Genomic DNA, 18,962 nt, shown 5'->3' on the forward strand with positions numbered 1-18,962 from the left:
CGCGTAGCTGGAACTTAAAGTAGACCAGGCCGTGTCAGCGACAAGCTTGTCGACAAGCACTTGACACCAGCAAGTTATCCATAGATACTTATGAATGAGACCGGTAAAGAGCAGCCTGTCTGTCTATGAGGCATGTCTGTGTGTGTGTGTCTGAGAGGGAAAGAGGGTGGCAGAGTGTGCGTGCATTTGTAGCAATGCCTAACGTTTATTTTATAGTATGTAATATATGCGCCATTTGAGCTGAGTTTAAGACCCTCACACGAGGGCAGGGAAGCGCAACAGCACTGCACACGCATACACAGACACACACATGCTGACAATATGCTATTACACACATTGTTGAGCAAAGTGAGTCTATATTTGTCAGAGTTTTTGCTAAACGACTTGACATTGATTATAGCTTTGTGGTGTTCCTGTACTTAATACTCTTCTAGCCGTTGCGAGTGAGCTCTTTCCTTTCGACTTGTTTGCCTGAAATTGTTGAGTGTGCAGTTGCCAAGTCAAGTTTTTAAGCCTCTGGAATTCAGAGTGTTTGGCACGTAGGTCTTAGGGGTCGACTTTGCAAGGTATTAAATACTTATATAGTTGCTTCTGTTAGTAAAGTATTTCCAGGAATATTTTTAACAGAATCTGACCTAAATTGTTTAATCATTTTTAAGTGAAGTTCTTGATTAAAATATTGTAAGCATTTATGATACAACAACAACAACAAAATGTGCTCACGAAACATCATACCAAAGTGGCTAAAAGCTAATTAGCTAAAAGCCAACTATTTTTAAATGGGTCTGTCAACTATGACCTTCTTATATAAGTGGCCTGTAGCTTGGTGGGCCGAATTCTCGTAGTTTCCAGCTAGCGATGACTGCATAAATAAATTATTTATGTATTATATGTATTCGTTTTAAAACATTTTTATATGGGATGTCATTTATGGTAAACGAAATAAATATATATTCTGTGCTCTCCTCTGTCACAATTCAATTGATATCAGCTTTGTATCCTGTTTGTTTGCCTTCTGGGCGGCTTCTTCGTTTCTTTTACCGTTTAGCAACACAACAGCAAGCACTTTGGCATTGCTGTCGACATTGTCAACATTACTTCCGATGCTTTAGCATTGACCCAGTCGTATTTGCACAGATTCTACAATGCTGATGCTTGCCTGCATACATATTTGACAGTGACACTGATATGTTGCCTCTATTTCCATACGTTTGTTTATTCATGATGTCCGCTGTCGCTGCTGCCGTTGCTGCTGTTGCTGCTGCTGTTGCTGCTGCTGCTGCTGCTGCTGCTGCTGCTGCTGCTGTTGCTGCTGCTGCTGTTGCTATTGATGTTACTGTTACTCTTGCCTTTCAGGCCTTTACCTTTTTCGCCTGTACAACATGACGTATGAGCAATGTGCATTTAAATTTCAAAGCGAAAACTTTTAACCTGCCTGCTGCCTGCTGCTGTTGCCTGTTGCCTGATGCCTGATGCCTTCCTGCTAACTGAAATTGACTTGTGTGTTCGAGTTCGATTCAATTACCAGCAACTAGCTCATCTGCCACTGGATTGGCCTAAAAATAACCTAGTTGGCCCGAGCGCCTGGGACTTGTCCTGTGACATTTCATGACAGTATGGCAACGCATTTGTTAAAGTGAGCCTTCAAATGGATATTTTTGTGCAGATATGTGCTTAATTTGTGTGTCGGCTTGTTGCACATTACGTGAGGTGAGCTTCATTGAAAATTCAGCAAGTGTGATGTGAAATGGATGCCATTATCCCAGCCATCAGAGCCAACAATAACAATAATGCCATTGTGCTCCATTTATTGCATGCGTGTGCATCTTTCATATTTTCAATAAGACAAGCGCTGTGCAACGGATGAGCCCGGATGGCACACGCTGTCTTCGGGCTGGCGGCGTGCAAATGCTTAATTACATTTGCCCCACACGCAGTCACGGCACGAGGGGGCCCCCTCGGCTCTCGGATCTGTTGCTCATGCGATGCTGCCTGCGCATCCATCATCGAGGCGTCAGGATAATAGGCAGTCAGCTTCGTCGCATCCTCTCCTGTCCTGTCCTGTCCCGTTCTCGCTCTGCGGATTCAGGATGCCTGCTGCCTAAGCATCCAGTGTCGAGTGTGGCGCGTTTTGCTGCCTTTCAATTGATATTGCATGTCTTTGCCGTCAGTCAGACGTTACACACACCCACACACACCCACACACACGCACACACTCAGACATGCAGACGTAGCACACCCGCGCGCGCTCATCTGTAAGGCATTTTCAATTTTCAACTTTGTTCATTCACGTTTCCAGTGGGCGCTGTGCTAGGTAACGTTACAGCGACGACGGCAACAGCATTTCCGCTTTAATCACAAGTCTGTGTGTGTGTGTGTGTGAGAGTCGATAAAACAGTTGGACCTTGCATGCAAGCGCTCTGGTATATTCCATTTCCGTTCCGCCCCCTTGGCCGTGGCTCCTGATTGTTGTTTGAGGTCCCTTTTTGTGCCTCGGCTGGTGGCACAGTTAAACTGTCATTGTCATTTAAATGTCTCTTGACTGTTGCTGCTGTCATTGTTCTTTCAGTTACTGTAACTTTGTGTGGCACAAACACATACACACACACACACGTGCGATTGTGTATAGCTGTAACAGGCACTCACTCGCATATGCCCACACATTCATCACATTAAATTGATTTTTGTTTCTCCTTTTTTAAACTAACTGGTTCCCGTTAAAGCCTAGGGCTAACCGTACGACTGTATGTAGGGATGCTTGTCTCTGTGTGTGTGTGTGTGTTTTTGTGTTTGTGTGGGCAGTGCATTCCTAGCTAGTTTTCAGTTTATTTATAGCGTTTTAATTAATTTTGCAAAGCTATGCAGGTAACTATGAAGTAGCGGCATTTTTAGTAAGCCTCACACAGTTGTGTGAAGCCTTCGGGTATAACATGATATTCACCTTAGAGAGACTTTCACCTTTAAGCCAAATGTTGTAAAAATTTTAAGAAATTCTCAATTCAAATTTGTATTCTCTTTTTCTTGAAATTAGTTTCTTCAACCATTTGTTTGGGCTACGCTCTTAAGACTCGGTAAAGTCTTTTCAGCTGAGCTTCCTTCTTGGTATTTGGACAGAAGGGAAAACTTTCATAAATATTCTAGGAAATTCAGTAAGATCCTTAAGATCCATTTACGATGTTTTTTTTTTCAGTTTTCCTTTAAAATATATTTACAATAAATGAAAATTACACTTTACACTCATGTCCTTGTTTTTTATTTACTTAAACATATTTAAAATTTTAATTTTAATTAAATGAAAAAAAAAAAAAAAGATGCTTACACTTAAGCGCTCAATAAATACAAATTAATACTTTTTTTATGTACAATAAAATATATTTATTCAATAAATACAAGTAAACCTTTTTTTTTTTTTTTTTTTTTTGAATATTAAAATACAGTTCGTTCAATTTATTGGCGTAATAATTGCCAGCTTTGGCAAATTGAGGCAATATTAGCCGTAATTTATTAACAATGCATTAAGAGGGCTCTTATTTGTATTTAAATATGCTTAACGTTAATTAAACAGTTGTTCCAGTTTTATTGCAATTTATCATTTGTTTTTTCTTGCTTTCCAATTTATGTTTGACATTGTAATTCGTTTTTAATGGAAGCCCAGGCATATGCGTATGTGTTATCAGACGTTAGATACAAACATACACACACACACCCACGAGAGCTTGCTAACTAACGTTCAAGCTCGTTGTGGTTGCCACAACGAACCGTCAATCTACGCAACATGAAATTTTTTCGACTGCCACATACTGTGGACGTGTTTCTCTTTCTTTCTCGCTCTCTGTGTGTGCGTGTGTTGTGCTTTTTTTTTTTTTTATACCCTGAACCCATTTTCAATGGGAAATCAGGGTATAATGGTTTTGTTAAATGTATGTAACAGGCAGAAGGAGGCGTGGCAAACCCCATAAAGTATATATATTCTTGATAAGGGCGACGAACTGAGTCGATTTAGCTCTGTCCATCTGTCCGTCCATCCGTCCGTCTGTCCACATGTTTGAACGCGTCGATCTCAGAAGATATAAGAGTTAGAGACTAGAATTTTTTTCCTAGGTCCGTGTATAGCACGCGCATATCGAGTTTTGTTTTAAATATCGATAACTTACCCCGTTATTTTGTTATCGATTAAAAACACTATCGAAAACCAGTAATAAATTTATATCTTCTACATCTTTAAAGCTAGAGTCTCCAAATTTTTTATGTATATATGTATTATATGGATTTTATACAATTTCGGTTTTTGTCCAAATTTACCCTCCGCCTCTAATTCACCCCCTCAGCCTAACATTTGTAAAAGGCGTATTTCAAATACTAGGGACTTTTGCTTTGGCAAATACATGAAAATCTATGCTATATTCATAATCTGAAAGTTTCATGTAGATAGTTCATCCAGTAGAAAAGTTATTAAGCAATTAAGTTCCTATAGTAAGCCAACACTGCAGCCAATGCGTGTTTATGCGTGCGTACGTATGTCTGTGTGTGTGCGTGTATGTGTGCATATGCGAATAATTATTGAAATATCAGTTGCTCGAAGGGTTCAGGGGATCTCGTAGTCGGGCAGTCTCCACTAGAGCTTTCTTACTTGTTTTTTTTTTTTTTTTAGTTTCCGTTTTGTATTGGTTTTGGTTTTTTTATTTATTTTTTTATTTTTGCAGCACACTGATATGCTTAATATTATAACTGAATTTTCCTTTCGAAATGTCAAACGTTTTGCTGGACTTCCCAGTTGCACTTTGGGCTCCGCTGTGCCTCAGATTTTGGCACTGAAGAACGCACTTCAGGGAATTTAAAGAAAACAGTTCTGGTTGCCCCAAAGCAACTTGCAGAGTAACGTAGTAATCTAATGGAAATGAATTCAGGTCTGTAAATGAACCAGAAATTGCACATTGCTACGATTCTGGGTACTCACCTAAATTGTACTAAAATTGCCCCCAAAGGTATGCAACATTTTTGGCTAACGACTTTAAGTGCATCTTAAGATGCAAACTTGAAATTGTAGAGCTGGAAAGTTGAGTGCAAAGGAAGATTATATTGCTACTAAAGATAAAAACTTGTTTATTATATTTATAACTGAAGTTTTTAAAATTTTAAAGTAATCAAAAACGAAAAATATATACTTTTATAAGGAATATGTCAAGGGTAAAGTGAAAAGAGAACAATAAATGTATTCAACGCTGCTTAACTCTGCAGATATATATTTCAGTCATTCGATTTCAACTAGAAATTTCGACTCTTTGAAAATATTTTATGATAAATAATTGTCAGCCTTTTACGTATTTTACAGGTTTTAAATTGATAGACAACAAGGCAGCAACTGTTATGCGATCCTGTGAGCACTGCGGTATTATTTCGTAGAAGAAAAAAAAAGTAAGCCACAGCTTCAAACACAACAACAACAATAACAACAAAAACAAATATCAAGCTGAACAGACAAAGGCGGCAACCGAATCGGCTTCTTGGAGTGTGTTTGGGGATCTTGCAGTTGACAGCGGCGCAAAAAACAAGAAAGGCTAGCCCACACACACTCCCAAAGAACAGATACACGCAGATACACGCACACACACAGACACACAGGCAGCTACATAAAACGAAACTCAAAGGACAGCAAATAGGAAAACTCCGTGAACCTGTATAGTATGTCAAGTGGACGCAGTGCACGCCTACCGCCCACGCCCACGCCCACGTCCACGCAGAACGCCAACAACAAGCACCGCGTGGCAGCTGCAACATCCGCCGCAGCAGCAGCGGCAGCTGGTGAGCCCAACAGCAACAACATGCTGCAATACAGCAGCGGCAATGCAACAGCCAACGGCAGTGCTGGCTCGGCGTCGGGCTTAGGCGTAAGCGGCCTCCAGATGGGCATGAACATGGGCATGGGCAGCATGTCGAGCGGGATGCTGCCAAGCGGCTTTGGGCTTGGGCAAATGTCCGGCGGCGTCAGCACTGCAACGAGTGACGTGGGAACCGATAGCATACCGGGCGAGACCATCGATGCCCTGGGCCCCGAGTTGGCCGTGGCGACGTCGCAGGTGCTCGAAAATTTGTCGGAAAACGAGCGGAAGATGATCATTGAAGTGCTCAATCGGGATGAGTCGGTGCGGCAGCGCGATGCCACCAGGATAATGTGAGTACCAGCAACTAGCCCTAATTGAAAACGACCTGGCCTAATGCTGCAGCCTTACTGTACAAATATCCCGAAAAGGACGCTTGAAAGGCACTCGAAGCTGAATTATCATTTAATTTGTTTGCTTTTAAGTTGAATTGCCACTTGCAACTTGGATTTGGATTATGCTTGGCAGAGAAGCGCTCTTAAAGTAGTTCAAGAACGAATATATATCAGATGAAATGATCTGTGTAAATGGCTGCTCTATCATCAGGGTTTCCGGGCGCCCTCACCACACTGATATAAACAGCTGCTCATTGCAGTGGTGCTGCTGTTCCAGCCAATTAACCTGACCATTCGGTCTGCCCTTAACGGCTTAACTATCCCCCATGCCGGCCTCACTCGGGCTTTATAGCTGCCTGAGTGAGTATTTCCGTGCAGTCATATTATTTTGGTTATTGGCACTTGTCGCAGCAAGGTAAGCCAGCTATATTGGCTATCAAAGCCAGCCAATTCACTCGGACTTCACTGACTTCAGCGCTTGGGCTGTTTGTCTGTTGCCTGTGGCCAACACTTTTTGGCCGGTTTTAATTGCTTTTCGTTGCAGCTTTAAATTGAAAATAGAGCGATGCTGCTTCATATTAGTTAACTGAAAGCGCTAGCCAATGTGGAATGATAGAAGTCTTCCATCTCTCAAGAAATACGAAGCTGAAATTATTAATTATTGTTAATTTTTTAAACTAATAGTTGTTGAAGAGAGAAAAAGTGAAAAGATAAAACATTTTTAAGGAAGTTTAATTTAAATTTGTATAATTGTTTGGCATTTAGCCGCATCAACTGATTAATTTAATGATTGCAATTTTTAAAGATACTTTAATCAATGTTATCTGCTTTGGGCACACACCTTTCGCCTTTGTTCTGCGCATCCTTTAATGTTGACTTAATTAAAAGTCACGAAATGCCTGAACCATTAAGCCATAATTATATGCAATACACAGAGTTTGCTTTTGGCTTTGAGTGCGTGTGTGCTCCCATGTGCGTGTGTGTGTGTGTGCTCGTATGATTTTTTAATTAAATGTCGAAAGCGCTGTTTGCCAGCTGCAACACAAAAAGCCAGACTGCTGCTGCAGCCAACGCACCCGCACACACACACACACACACACATAAAATATCTGGCGTTAATGCATTTAGTGATGGCCAAGTGGCTGCGCTGTGAGTTTCTTAAATTTGCCGAGATGCAAGCGCCACAAACTTGCGTAAAGCCACAATTTACTACCTTGATATTCGCGTGTGCGTGTGTGACATATGTGTGTGTGTGTGCTTGAAGCTGCGGCTTCTGTGCGACAAATAACGCGCATGCCTCTGGCGACCCCTCCCCCCACATAAACTCAGGCTGAAGCCCAATGGCAGTTTTCGGCTCAAGGCACAGCTCAGCTCCTTTTGCCGCCTGTGGCATTCACTTGATATGCGCGAAAAATTGTTTTCGCTTCGTTTAAGCGGCTTTTGTTCAATGGGATCCCCTATGTCACTTGCGAGGCGAACGTTTCTATTCACAAGAAATCATTGTTCTCCAGCCCGAACCTAAATCAAACGCATCTGACATTTTACGCTCCATTCGTGTAAGGTTTACATTGTTTGTTAGCCATTTTCCAAAACCTAGGCCAACAGAAGACTCGCATTTTATGTGCGTTAGAGCCATTGAAAGGGTGTAAGAAAGGGTATTATGCGATTGCTGAAAGGCGTTAAGGAACACATTCGCATATCCTCTATTTTGCTTTCACACTCTCCGTTCTTTCTCTCTGTCTCTTTCTTTTGTTGTCCACAATTTTTATCTAGTTTTCCTGAAATTATAGTTGATTAATTTTTAGATCATCAGACAGCTTAAAGATTTTCTGGTTGCATATAGACTAACTTGTAGTCGGTTAAGTTTAATATAGTCTTCTCTCTTTGTCTCTCTCTCTCTCTCGCATTCAGCTTTGCTTTCATTTCGTTTTGTACTGCAAATGAACATGATTTTCTGCAAAATTGAGCTCAATTTGATTGTACTTGATGTATGTATTTTAGTTTCGTGTCGACATGTTTTTGCTTTTAGCCAGCTCTCGATACACAGTTTGTGTATTGGGTTAGCCCTCTAATGGCGACTTATGGCGACATGTAAGTAATCAATTGAAAAATATTAAATAACCATATACCATAGCTTCCTGAAGAGTGTCTCACTACATATTATATATTTAAGGGGTTTAGTATGGCATAAAAATTGTTCATTTTGAACCATAAAATGAAACCCTTTACTTGATTGGGTCTCACATTGTTTATGCTAATATTAAAATGATTGACTGAGAGATGCCCTGTCACTAGGATTGAGAGTAAGCTGCCGTAATTTAAGAATAAATTAGTTAGATTGTCGAGTGACAAACATCTTATTATTAATATTTCTTCTAGCAGAGTCCCTTATAGAAATACAAAATATATTTGGGGTATATCAATTTTCAATTTATTTCGAATTTCACATTTATCAAACTAAAGCCAGAGCCATCATAAATTTGACAGCAAATAGAGCAAGCGCGACTTGTATATCTCACTTCAATTAAAGAGCCGTCAGCATGAGCTCTATGTACTCCGGCATGGTATACAAGTAGCTTACAATCTAAACACTTAATGCGACTTAATGCCTCATGTGGCACAAAGTTATTTGTTTTTTTTTTTTCTCTCTTCTGCTGTTTTCTATTTTATTTTATTTTAGTGCCAACTCATAAAGATTTCTATTACACAGCCAGTGCAAATAATGTGCACATAAATCCAAGGCATTGCTTTCCGTTCGGGCGTTGATTTAGTTAAAATGTGGCCGCCTTTAAGGCGGCCCTGATTGCTTAATCATGCTGTGTATGTGTGTGTGTGTGTGTGTGTGTGCAACGGAAATGGCTAAATTGAAAAACGCCACTGGAGCTGATGACCAGCAGTGAGCGGTGCGAGCTCAAAATAGCCGGCAATAGGTCAGATGATGCCTTGACAACAAAGCCTGCTGCTGCCACGTTTGCTGTCCCTGGCTCAGCTGTGCCAACAAATAATGCTTTCATAATACCCCCGACGAGTGGGCGTGGGTGGAACTTATATTGAGTAAGGCGCCAATAATGACGCCCGCCCACAAATGGAAGATGATGAATGAACAATATTGCTGCCTTCGGGTGCTGAACTCAGGATCATTCGATTGGCGAGCACCGTCTGCCAGTTGGAGCTGGAGTTGGAGTTGGAGTCGGAGTTGGAGCAGCATTTAAATGTTTGCCATTTCATTATCGTATTAATCAGTAGCCGTGTTGCCATTAACATAGAGCTGTCATTAACTAAAAGTAATTAATTTTCTGGCTGCTCGCCTTAGCATTTCGCGACAACTCCTGGAAATAGTAACTTGGGCACTTAAAATTTACAACCTGCCCTAACTTGTATTATATGGGACCATTAAGAGTTCAGGCTTTATGAGTCATCAGATATCGAATTTGCATAGGAAAAACTTTGCCAAGTGCCAGCTCGGACAATGGACGACAAATGTGAGTTGGTTAAGAAAGTTAAATCGAGATGAACAGGGATTCAGTTCATGCATTAAATCATTTTCTATAAAAAGACGAAATATTGCTTCAAGTTGAGGCTAATGAAATCAATCCAATGCATCAGGGCAATGAATCATAATAAATTAAGCTTAGCTCGAGGGCAACAGGACACACGCGACACTTCATCAAGTGGCCAAGTAACCAGGTAACGCAATTATCGCGCTCATTTGTAGCATGTGGCATATACAATATATATAATGGATGTGTGTATGATGTGTTGCTCACCTGTCCACAGCAGACAGGTGGGCCGAGATAACAGTAATAGATACCAATTTCATATAGAGACGGTCTTCTCGCCCTCCCTCTATCTCTCTCTCTCTCTCTCTCGCTATTTCGAACGGTCCATCAATCTTGGCCAGCCTTGAAGTTGAGCTCTCCATGATTTGGCTCAAATTCCTTTGTTGCAACAAGCGAAATGTTGATGCCTTTTGCTGCAGGCCTTTGGCGTCTGCATCTGTTGCCGCGTAATGAGCTTCTCGTAAACTTATCTTATTTCCATGCCAGGATTCAGGCATGCCTTTGAGTGTGTATCTAAAGATTCCTGTGTTTGTCATTTCTTTTAACTAAATTAAAATTAGCTGTTGCCTTAGAACTTTATTAACTGAGCCGCGGCTCGTCTGCCCCTCGGCCCCTCGGCCCAGCTGCCTGTCTGCCCGTCTGCCCCTGCACCCATCTTTACGCACTTCCACTTCATTCCTTCATTTTCATCTGCTGGCATTTGATTATGTGCCACTTTGTGTGCCTTGAGACGACTCCAGCCGAGTCGAGAGCGGAGCGTGACACGAGCACAGCTCAGCCAAACGTGACTGGCACAGCTCAAGTTCAGATTTCGCCGTCGACTCTGCTTTTCATTGAAAAGGAAATAGGAGCAGCGCGCACCTGAGCAGAAATATGTGTGAAGTCGTTGCTTAAGCAAATATATAAGGCAATCTTACACCTTGAGAACAAGTTTGCTGTGCTTAAAGTGCTATTGATAGTTGTACTTTGCCTAAGCGAACAATTATGCAGTCTATTGTAATAATGATAAGATAACCAAAAGCTAATATTTATTGTTCTTAAATAATTTGTAAGAGAGAGACAGAGAGAGGGTGAGAAACTTGGAATTTTGGTCAATATAGTCTGGGAGTAGGCATTTCTTTTCTCAATATGATTATATACCTTTACTTTTTAGCAATAACTATTATTACATAAAATTATCAATATGATATTAAATAAATATTTAACTTACTTAGTTTCGTTATAAAATATAATTTATTTCAAAATAACTCTAGAATATATCTCTGATTATCTCTAGACCTAATCTCTTCTATGTTTTCAAAGAGAGTTTTATTATAATAGCTTGCTCGTTTCCTCATTTTCACTTTGTTCCTTCAGGTGCCTCGTGACACGCTTCCATCTTAAGAGACCCACAAACTCCAACACATTGGCGCAAGGGCTCCATTTGCTCTTGGCTCTTGGTTAGTTATTTTTCTCTGTTGTTGGTGAATGTGGCCTGGGCTGCTCTGCTTTGCAAATTTCACTTGCTAATGCTTTTGATTACTTTTAATTACAATTTGGCTGCTAGGCGACGCTGACCAACGTTCGGGGTGCCCCAAAACTTTGCTTCTGTTTATCAAACTTTCGTGCAGTCAGCTGTTACACGAGCTGCGTCTTTAAAACGCCTCGTAATATCTGTTTTTATTCCGTTAGTATTATATTTTTGTTTTTGGCTTTTCAGCTTGCGCTCTTTGCTGTTGGCTCTCAATAAGTTTGGCCATCAAGCTTCTTAATTGGCGCTTAATGCATAAGCCCGCCCCATTTACCCCAGTCCAATGCGCCCGCCTTATTAACTCGGGCCGTGTCCTTCCCTCCGGCTTAAAGGCAGCCGGCTTTATCCATGCCTGAAAGCATGCAACATACGATATGCAAAATGGCGACTCTGCGACTCTGTGAAAGACAACGGCTGCCGCCAATTAGTGCCGCATACGCCGCACTCCTCACATGGCCATATGGCGCATGCTTTTCGGCTGTCACCTTAACAATTATAATATATCGAGCAACGGCAACAATTGCCACCGGGCTCAGCAAGCCACGTTGCCGCATTATGTTGCCTTAGGCGCCCGCATGTGGCTAACCAATTAAACTACACTATTTAAATGTTATTAAACAATTATGATGCCTTTAAGCGCTGTCGTGACATGTTTTCTGCTCAAACAGCCGCAACGTCAGCTTTGTGGAAGCTCGCATGCGAACAAATGAATGTCTCTGAGTGTCAAGATAAGAACCCATTAAGCTCATTGAATACACTACGGCAAAGCTTATTGTCAAATAAATGAATACAATTGTATTTAAGTGAATATATTGATTGGCAATGAATATACAAATATTGCTCATATTATTTATATTTGCATTAAGAATAAGAAACAGGTTCGTTGATATTTTTGTTAATTTGATTATTTTATTATTGTTTTTATTTTAATTTATTTATATATATTTGAATAAAATAAAAAAATTACATAGATGACAAAATCTTCATTTATTATTTATTTTTCTGTACCAGAACAAATATCTCGTATATATAATTTTTTGTTATATATATTTTAATTAAATTAAAACAATGTTCAAATTCGGATTTCTCCTCTTCATTTAATTTATTCAAATAAATAATGCAAGCAACCAATAATCGTTTCATTTTTGCGTTATTCAACTTTATTTATTTAAATGCCAATCAACCTTAATTAGATAACAATTATTAACACTTTCGGCAAACGCAGTCAGCATGGATAAACACCTTGTTTGTGGCAGTGTATGAAAATATGCTGCAGAAATCACTTTGGGAACTTTTTCGCGTTTCCCGTGAACAGAATTTTACACTGGCCAGCTAGGCACGAAAATAGCAACAATAATAATAATAACAAAAGCAGCAACAGCAACATTAAGAATGCGACTCGTCTTTCCCATGAGTGCATAATTAAAATGATAGCGACTGGCGACGTCGCGTTCTGTGGAGTTCGCGTTCTGTTTAATGATAATGCGAGAAGGGCGCCTCAGGTAGCAGGTAGGCACTGCAACGAGAGAGAGAGGCAGAGCGAGAGAGAGACTGAGCCAGGTACTGATCGCATCGCGCTCTTTCAATGTTCAACCTGTTGCTTTCAATCGGGTGTTTCAATCGAGCGAGCGTCGTTAAATCTCGGCAAGCAACTCGCAGCTCAGTCAACGAACGCGTCTCGAGCTGAGCGGACGTCGTCACACGGTTGCTCTGTGTAACGGTGCGTGAGCATGTGAGTGTGTGTGTGTCTTAAGATTAAGATATATACATATAAAGAGAGAGGGAGAGATAGAGAGAGAGAGCGAGTGAATGCGTGCGATGCCGGTTTAAGATTTGTATATTTCTACCTGCGCCCGCAGAAATCGTATATCTTTTTGATATGATCCCCGATTCGACTGATATTAAACGTATACAAGCACATAAGCTACAAAAGTGTCTAACAGATACCGCACGCCGCCTAAACGAATGCATGCCAAGCAGCAGCGACAGACGCGACATTAACCTCTAAGCAACGAACACAAGCAAAACAAAACAAAAACAACAACCTAAACCAAAAAAATAAGGAATGAAACGAATGGAAGTTTTAAGATAAACGAAAGAATTTCTGTGTGCCAAGCAGAAGATAACGACATTGGCAAAATAAATATTAAAGTTTGCCGAAAATATTATTATTAACCCCACGAGGCGAGAGCCATTAATCGCCCAACGAATACCTCAGCGAATCCACGAACTGCCGCAGCCACAAGATACAACAAAAAGTATCTCAATAACACAAGGTAAAATGGAACAGCTAGAGCAACGATTGCTCTACGTGCACAATTGCGCAATTATTATAGTTCTGTTTTTCTTTTTTTTTTGTTCATAGTTATTTTCCTATTATTTTCTTTTTTCTCTTTTCGTTACCTTTGCCTTTACTTTGGTTGTATTTTCTCTACCTCATTTGCTGCACATACTTGGCAGCCAGCTGAGTGTTGGCATCCAGAAATGCGCCATTCGGTTATGTTAACGGTCCGAGTGTAAATTTAATTAAAGCTCCAATGCGAACTTCCAGATACAAATATATCCAGTTGCAAACAAAGGCGCAACAGCGTCGGCCCGTTTGCATTTGTATCTTTTAACTCTCTAGCCATGTAATCTGTGTATTTGTGTATTTTGTGTGTGTGTATTTTTGTCTTTGGCTGCTTAGCTGTTTGGCTTGCTGAAGGCGCATTACACACGCAGCTCACGCATTTCACGAATGCACCCACTCCAGTGGAGCCCAGCGGAGTCCAGGGAGCCGAAGCGTTTGCATTTCTTTACGCTGTGTACCTTGTCTGTATATGTATATAATATTGTATGTGTCTGCTTTGGGCGATTGTTGCTGTTACTGTTGCTGTTGCTGTTGCTGTTGTTGTTGTTGGTTGTTGCCTTTAACTTGACTGTGTTTGCCTTCTGCTTGTCGAACTTGGCATACCATAAATTCAGCTTAATTCTTATGCCGCACATCGACGCACGTCTCAAATGCTTTTTGTTTGTGTTTTCTGCCGCCGACGCGGCTCAAAACTTCTCTCTACCCAGTGCCAAATTGCAGTCGTTAGCCGCATATGCAAACCACATTTGATGGGTCCATCAACTTGAATGAATTTGCAATTTGGCGATTCAGATTTGCAATGTTGTTGTTGTTGCTGTTGCTTTTATTCTAGGTACTGAGCTCACTGCGCTTCACACAGTAGACAGAATAGCAACAACAACAACCACTAGCAAGACATGACTAATGGAGCGCTGCGTCAACAGCAACAGCAACAGCAACAGCAAAACTGAACAACAACAAATGTATCTGTTAAGTAAAGTATCTTGTAGGTGTGAGTGGCGTTTGAGCCAACAAAGCGTCCACATTTTTCATTTTGTGAATGCCGTCGTGGCTTTCTGTCTAAATAGCTCACAGATTGCCCTCATACATACGTAACGGCTGTTTATACGTATATGTACCTACTTTTATATACATTTGTCGTTGCTGCGCTGCGTCTCATATTGTGCGGCTCAAATTTAATTAGCATATCGCTGCACATTCGTAACTTTAGACCTTGGCTCGCAGCAAGGCGAGTTGAGACAGCTGCCGGCGAAGGTAGCTCCACTTGCTTCAAGATCAATGACATGGGCTGAAAATGAGAGCAAATCATGTAATTTGGCGGGCAGCCAGAGTGCTCTCTGCATTCTTATTAAATATGTACTTATAAGTATATATATTTTATTATTAGAATAAATTACAGATTATTTCTCTATAGTCTTAACAGGTTTAACTTTGCGTTAAGGTGGGAAATACTTGATAGACTGTTTGCTAAATTACTTAAAATTCAACTACTTAGTTTGTGCTTTGTAATTTCCAATTATAACTACTTTTGCTCATATTAATGCTGCTCACACTTCACTTGAAATTCAAAGGCTTCACTTCATTATTTCTGGGGCTCTTTGCGGCTGTTTAGTCAAATACGTGAAGTAGATAAGGCCGCAACGTAGCTTATCAGATGAGCACAGTTTGTGTACGATATTTATGGGCACTAGATCCGAATTCTTGGGCATTATGTCATGACTGGGCCGGGTAAGCGCCTAGATAAGTGAGCTAGTAAAATGTATATGTGCGAGTGCATTGACCATTGGCATCACGTACCATTTAAATGTGCCACGGGCCACAGGAGCGGTTCGTTTAAAAATGAGCCTGCCGAAAGAAGGGGAAGATCACGAAAAATTGAACAGCCAGTAGATGAGTTCATTAATCATTTATGCATATTCATGTAGCTGGATGTTTGCTGTTGTGGCCGGTGCCTGTGGCCACGCCCAGGGGGCTAGAGAAACGCCTTGCTGTTTTTGCTCGGCTAACACATTTATCATTATCATTTTCAGCAGCTTTCCTTTATTCGGAGTTATTTGCGTTTGCCCTGACGCTTTTCTATTTCCGTTAAATAAATAACTCGAGCAGGGTTCGCTTTCATTTACTTTTCGCCGGCCAAATGTGCGTATGCGTAATTTATTATAATTAAAGCATGAAGTACTGACAGTTATTTTCCCCCATTTTTTGGCTCGACCTATTATATTTGCATTTTAATCAGCTGACGAAAAAAAAAAAAAACAGCTGCCACAGAAACGGCCAAAAGTCCAAGGTATTGCCAAAAAGATACTTCTAGCTGACTGCGACTGGGAGGGGCCGCGTGGCCAGTTAGCTAGAAATTGGACAGTTGGCGAAATCTCTAATCAAGCCAAATGCAAATTGGGTTAACTGTTATTTAACGACGGCACGAGAGAAGTCGAGAGCCACATCAAAAAGTCAACTGAGAACTCTGCGCAGAGATAAACGAGATGAGATACCACAATAAAACTCAAGCCGATGAAAGCTCAGCGAATGCGAAAGGCAATAAAGCAGAAAGTCAAGCCCCTAATGAAGTTGCTGTGAGCACTAAGCGACATCTCTGTCGGACAGTGTAGGAAGTGTTAATGATAATGATGGGCACGTCTCAACATTGTCGCCTCTTCGTACACTAGCGCGTGTCATCGTGTGGGTGGCTGGCATTCACTTGTTGTTGCCTCTTAGCCCCCATTGGTAGTTGGCAGTTGGCATTTGGCATTAGTATGCATTAGCATAATTTGCAGGGTTTGCTTAATGCTCATTACTGGCAGAAATTATGGCCAATACATTTGATTAATTGACAAATTATGAAATTGTACAAAAAAATGTTAATTACTTCTTGGTATCGTTGTTTCTTTTGAACCAGAAGCGAAGACTTTTCCTGAGATGTGATTGGCAGGGCGGAAAGTAAATGATGAAATGATTACATTGCATTTTTCGCAACAATTTCCTAAATCGATTTGATGAATAATTTATATTAAAAAAAATAAAATAAAAAAGTATATAAAATATTCAAAATTTTTAAATTCCATTCGATGTTGTATAAAATTAAATTTTTTATGAAAATATAAAAACATTTTGCGTAATCTAAGCTAATTAAATAATTAAATAGCAGTTCTCATGCATATTACGAGCTTGTTGAATATGCACTCATTCAAGTTATTCACTCTGCATTCACACGTGTTATCCAGCTCAAATGGGTTGAATTCAATTTCATTGACTGCCTTGATTTCTATACAAGAACTTTGACATGCTAGCTCAACTTTTAGTATATAAAATATTCAAAATTTTTAAATTCCATTCGATGTTGTATAAAATTAAATTTTTTATGAAAATATAAAAACATTTTGCGTAATCTAAGCTAATTAAATAATTAAATAGCAGTTCTCATGCATATTACGAGCTTGTTGAATATGCACTCATTCAAGTTATTCACTCTGCATTCACACGTGTTATCCAGCTCAAATGGGTTGAATTCAATTTCATTGACTGCCTTGATTTCTATACAAGAACTTTGACATGCTAGCTGAACTTTTAGCATTCGCAAAGAACACAAATTGAACAAAATTATAGCTCTTTATAAATTACATCCGTTCTGGCCATAGATCGTGAGGCCAAACACATGCAAACTGCAATTAAACTCAAATTATCGCGCTGCCTTTTACAAAACAAACCCGAATTGGTTAAATCGTATTAAAAAGCAAGCAATTGAAATAATACACAAACGTGGCTTAAAGCGGCGGCTGCTGTCAATAGCCGTCATTAGATGCCAATATTGTTTTTGTGCTCTGACAAATTCAAAAGCGCCAAATGCGCTGGGAAACTCAGCTCGAGAATGTGACGGAAAAAAAGATCTGTAAATAAGCAGTGAAAAAACGAGGCTGATTTTAATCAGTCGATGATTTTTGTTATTTTTTCTGTCTCTCTCTCCTTCTCTCTCCCGCTTTGCTGTCGCAAGCAGAATGAAGAGGGGGGCACATGGGGGTTGAGAGTTGACAACGATGAATCAGAAGGCGGTCAGCGGAAACGCAGCTGTAGCCGCTTTTTCAATTGAGAACCGAGAATCGAGAATTCAGAATAATGTTTGGATTGTTTCTTGTTTTATTTTTTATATATTTTCGCACAGGCTGCGAAAAATTGTTACAGTTTTTCACTGAAACTCATATATGTTATATTTGTTGGCATTTCTTACTGTTATTGTTGTTGTTGCTGTTCTTGTTGTTATTGTTATTGTTCATGTTAAGCATGGCATCAGCAGTGCTCAAGCACTAGTTCGCTAAAGGCTTTGCTGCTGTCAGCTTGACTACATAGATGCCCGCCTAACAAGCCATTCAATTCAATTTATTATTGTCCGCATGGCTTAATGGACCTTTAAAATGACAACAATCAATGTGCTTAGTGCCATAAATCAATATCACTTGTAGCAAATGCAGCTGGGAAGTCAAAACAGAGTTCTAGCACACACACACACACTAAATGCTTATGCCAACAATATAATTAAAGAGACGGTATACCTCTACTTATAAGGGTAGTCATAACTGGTCTGTACTCTCAGAACTTTTCTCTTTAATAATTAAAATATCTCTCGTGTAACACGCCCCAGTCAGCTATTTATATACCTATATATGTATATTTATACATACTGTACGTAAGAGCTTAACATTCAATGAATTTCTAGCATTCATTCGGTCTATTACGAGTTGATTGACGGCATATATAAAGAAAACTACATTTAACTACTTCAATATTCACTGTATCTGTTTTTTTTAATAACATTTAAAATGCTAATTTAAAATCGATCGAAATGAACTGCATATAAAAAATGTTGAACTCTTAAAGTTCTTAATCGCCTCAAAAGTTTTTCACTTAACATTTTATGGAGATATTTATACACCGAATGACCCTGAAAATGGATTAACATGGGTTTATGCAAATGCAGTTCACAGCCAGCGGGTGGCATCTCCGACTCTTTAATGTGATTTGATAATCTTGTTGAGAATCTTACATTATATAGCTAACTTATATATGATATATGTATGTATACATATCATATATGAGTATATGAGGTTATATATAAATATATGAATATGCTTTCTTCACTCAAATTCTGTTTTATGTAAAATTAACAACAATTATTATTGTTATAGAATATATTATTATTATTGCACTACAAAATATTGCTTAAGCTTTAGCTAGAATTTCATTTGTCAAAATAATATTGTAATATTTTCATTTCATATATTGCAGTGTATTTGTGACTCATTATGCCGTCTTGGCTGTTCTCCTTACATTCTTAAT

General features: G+C 39.7%; 1 protein-coding gene across 5 annotated transcripts in view; it reads left to right on the forward strand.

Annotated features, from left to right (window-relative positions):
• Window positions 1–5,332: 5,332 nt before the first annotated feature.
• LOC6575119 (serine-rich adhesin for platelets) overlaps window positions 5,333–18,962 on the forward strand; it is a 53,757-nt gene continuing 40,127 nt past the window's right edge. For 2 of the 5 annotated variants that reach the window (XM_044008110.1, XM_032727878.2), the window contains exon 1: window positions 5,333–6,172. In XM_044008110.1, coding sequence (XP_043864045.1) covers window positions 5,685–6,172 — 488 coding nt within the window. In that variant the 5' untranslated portion in view covers window positions 5,333–5,684. Of the gene's footprint in view, window positions 6,173–13,459; window positions 13,561–18,962 lie in introns of those variants that run through there. The other 3 variants (XM_044008111.1, XM_044008112.1, XM_032727879.2) reach the window with 3 other exon arrangements.

Source organism: Drosophila mojavensis, unplaced genomic scaffold, assembly GCF_018153725.1.
Source record: "Drosophila mojavensis isolate 15081-1352.22 unplaced genomic scaffold, ASM1815372v1 contig_231, whole genome shotgun sequence".
Taxonomy (NCBI): Eukaryota; Metazoa; Arthropoda; class Insecta; order Diptera; family Drosophilidae; genus Drosophila; species Drosophila mojavensis.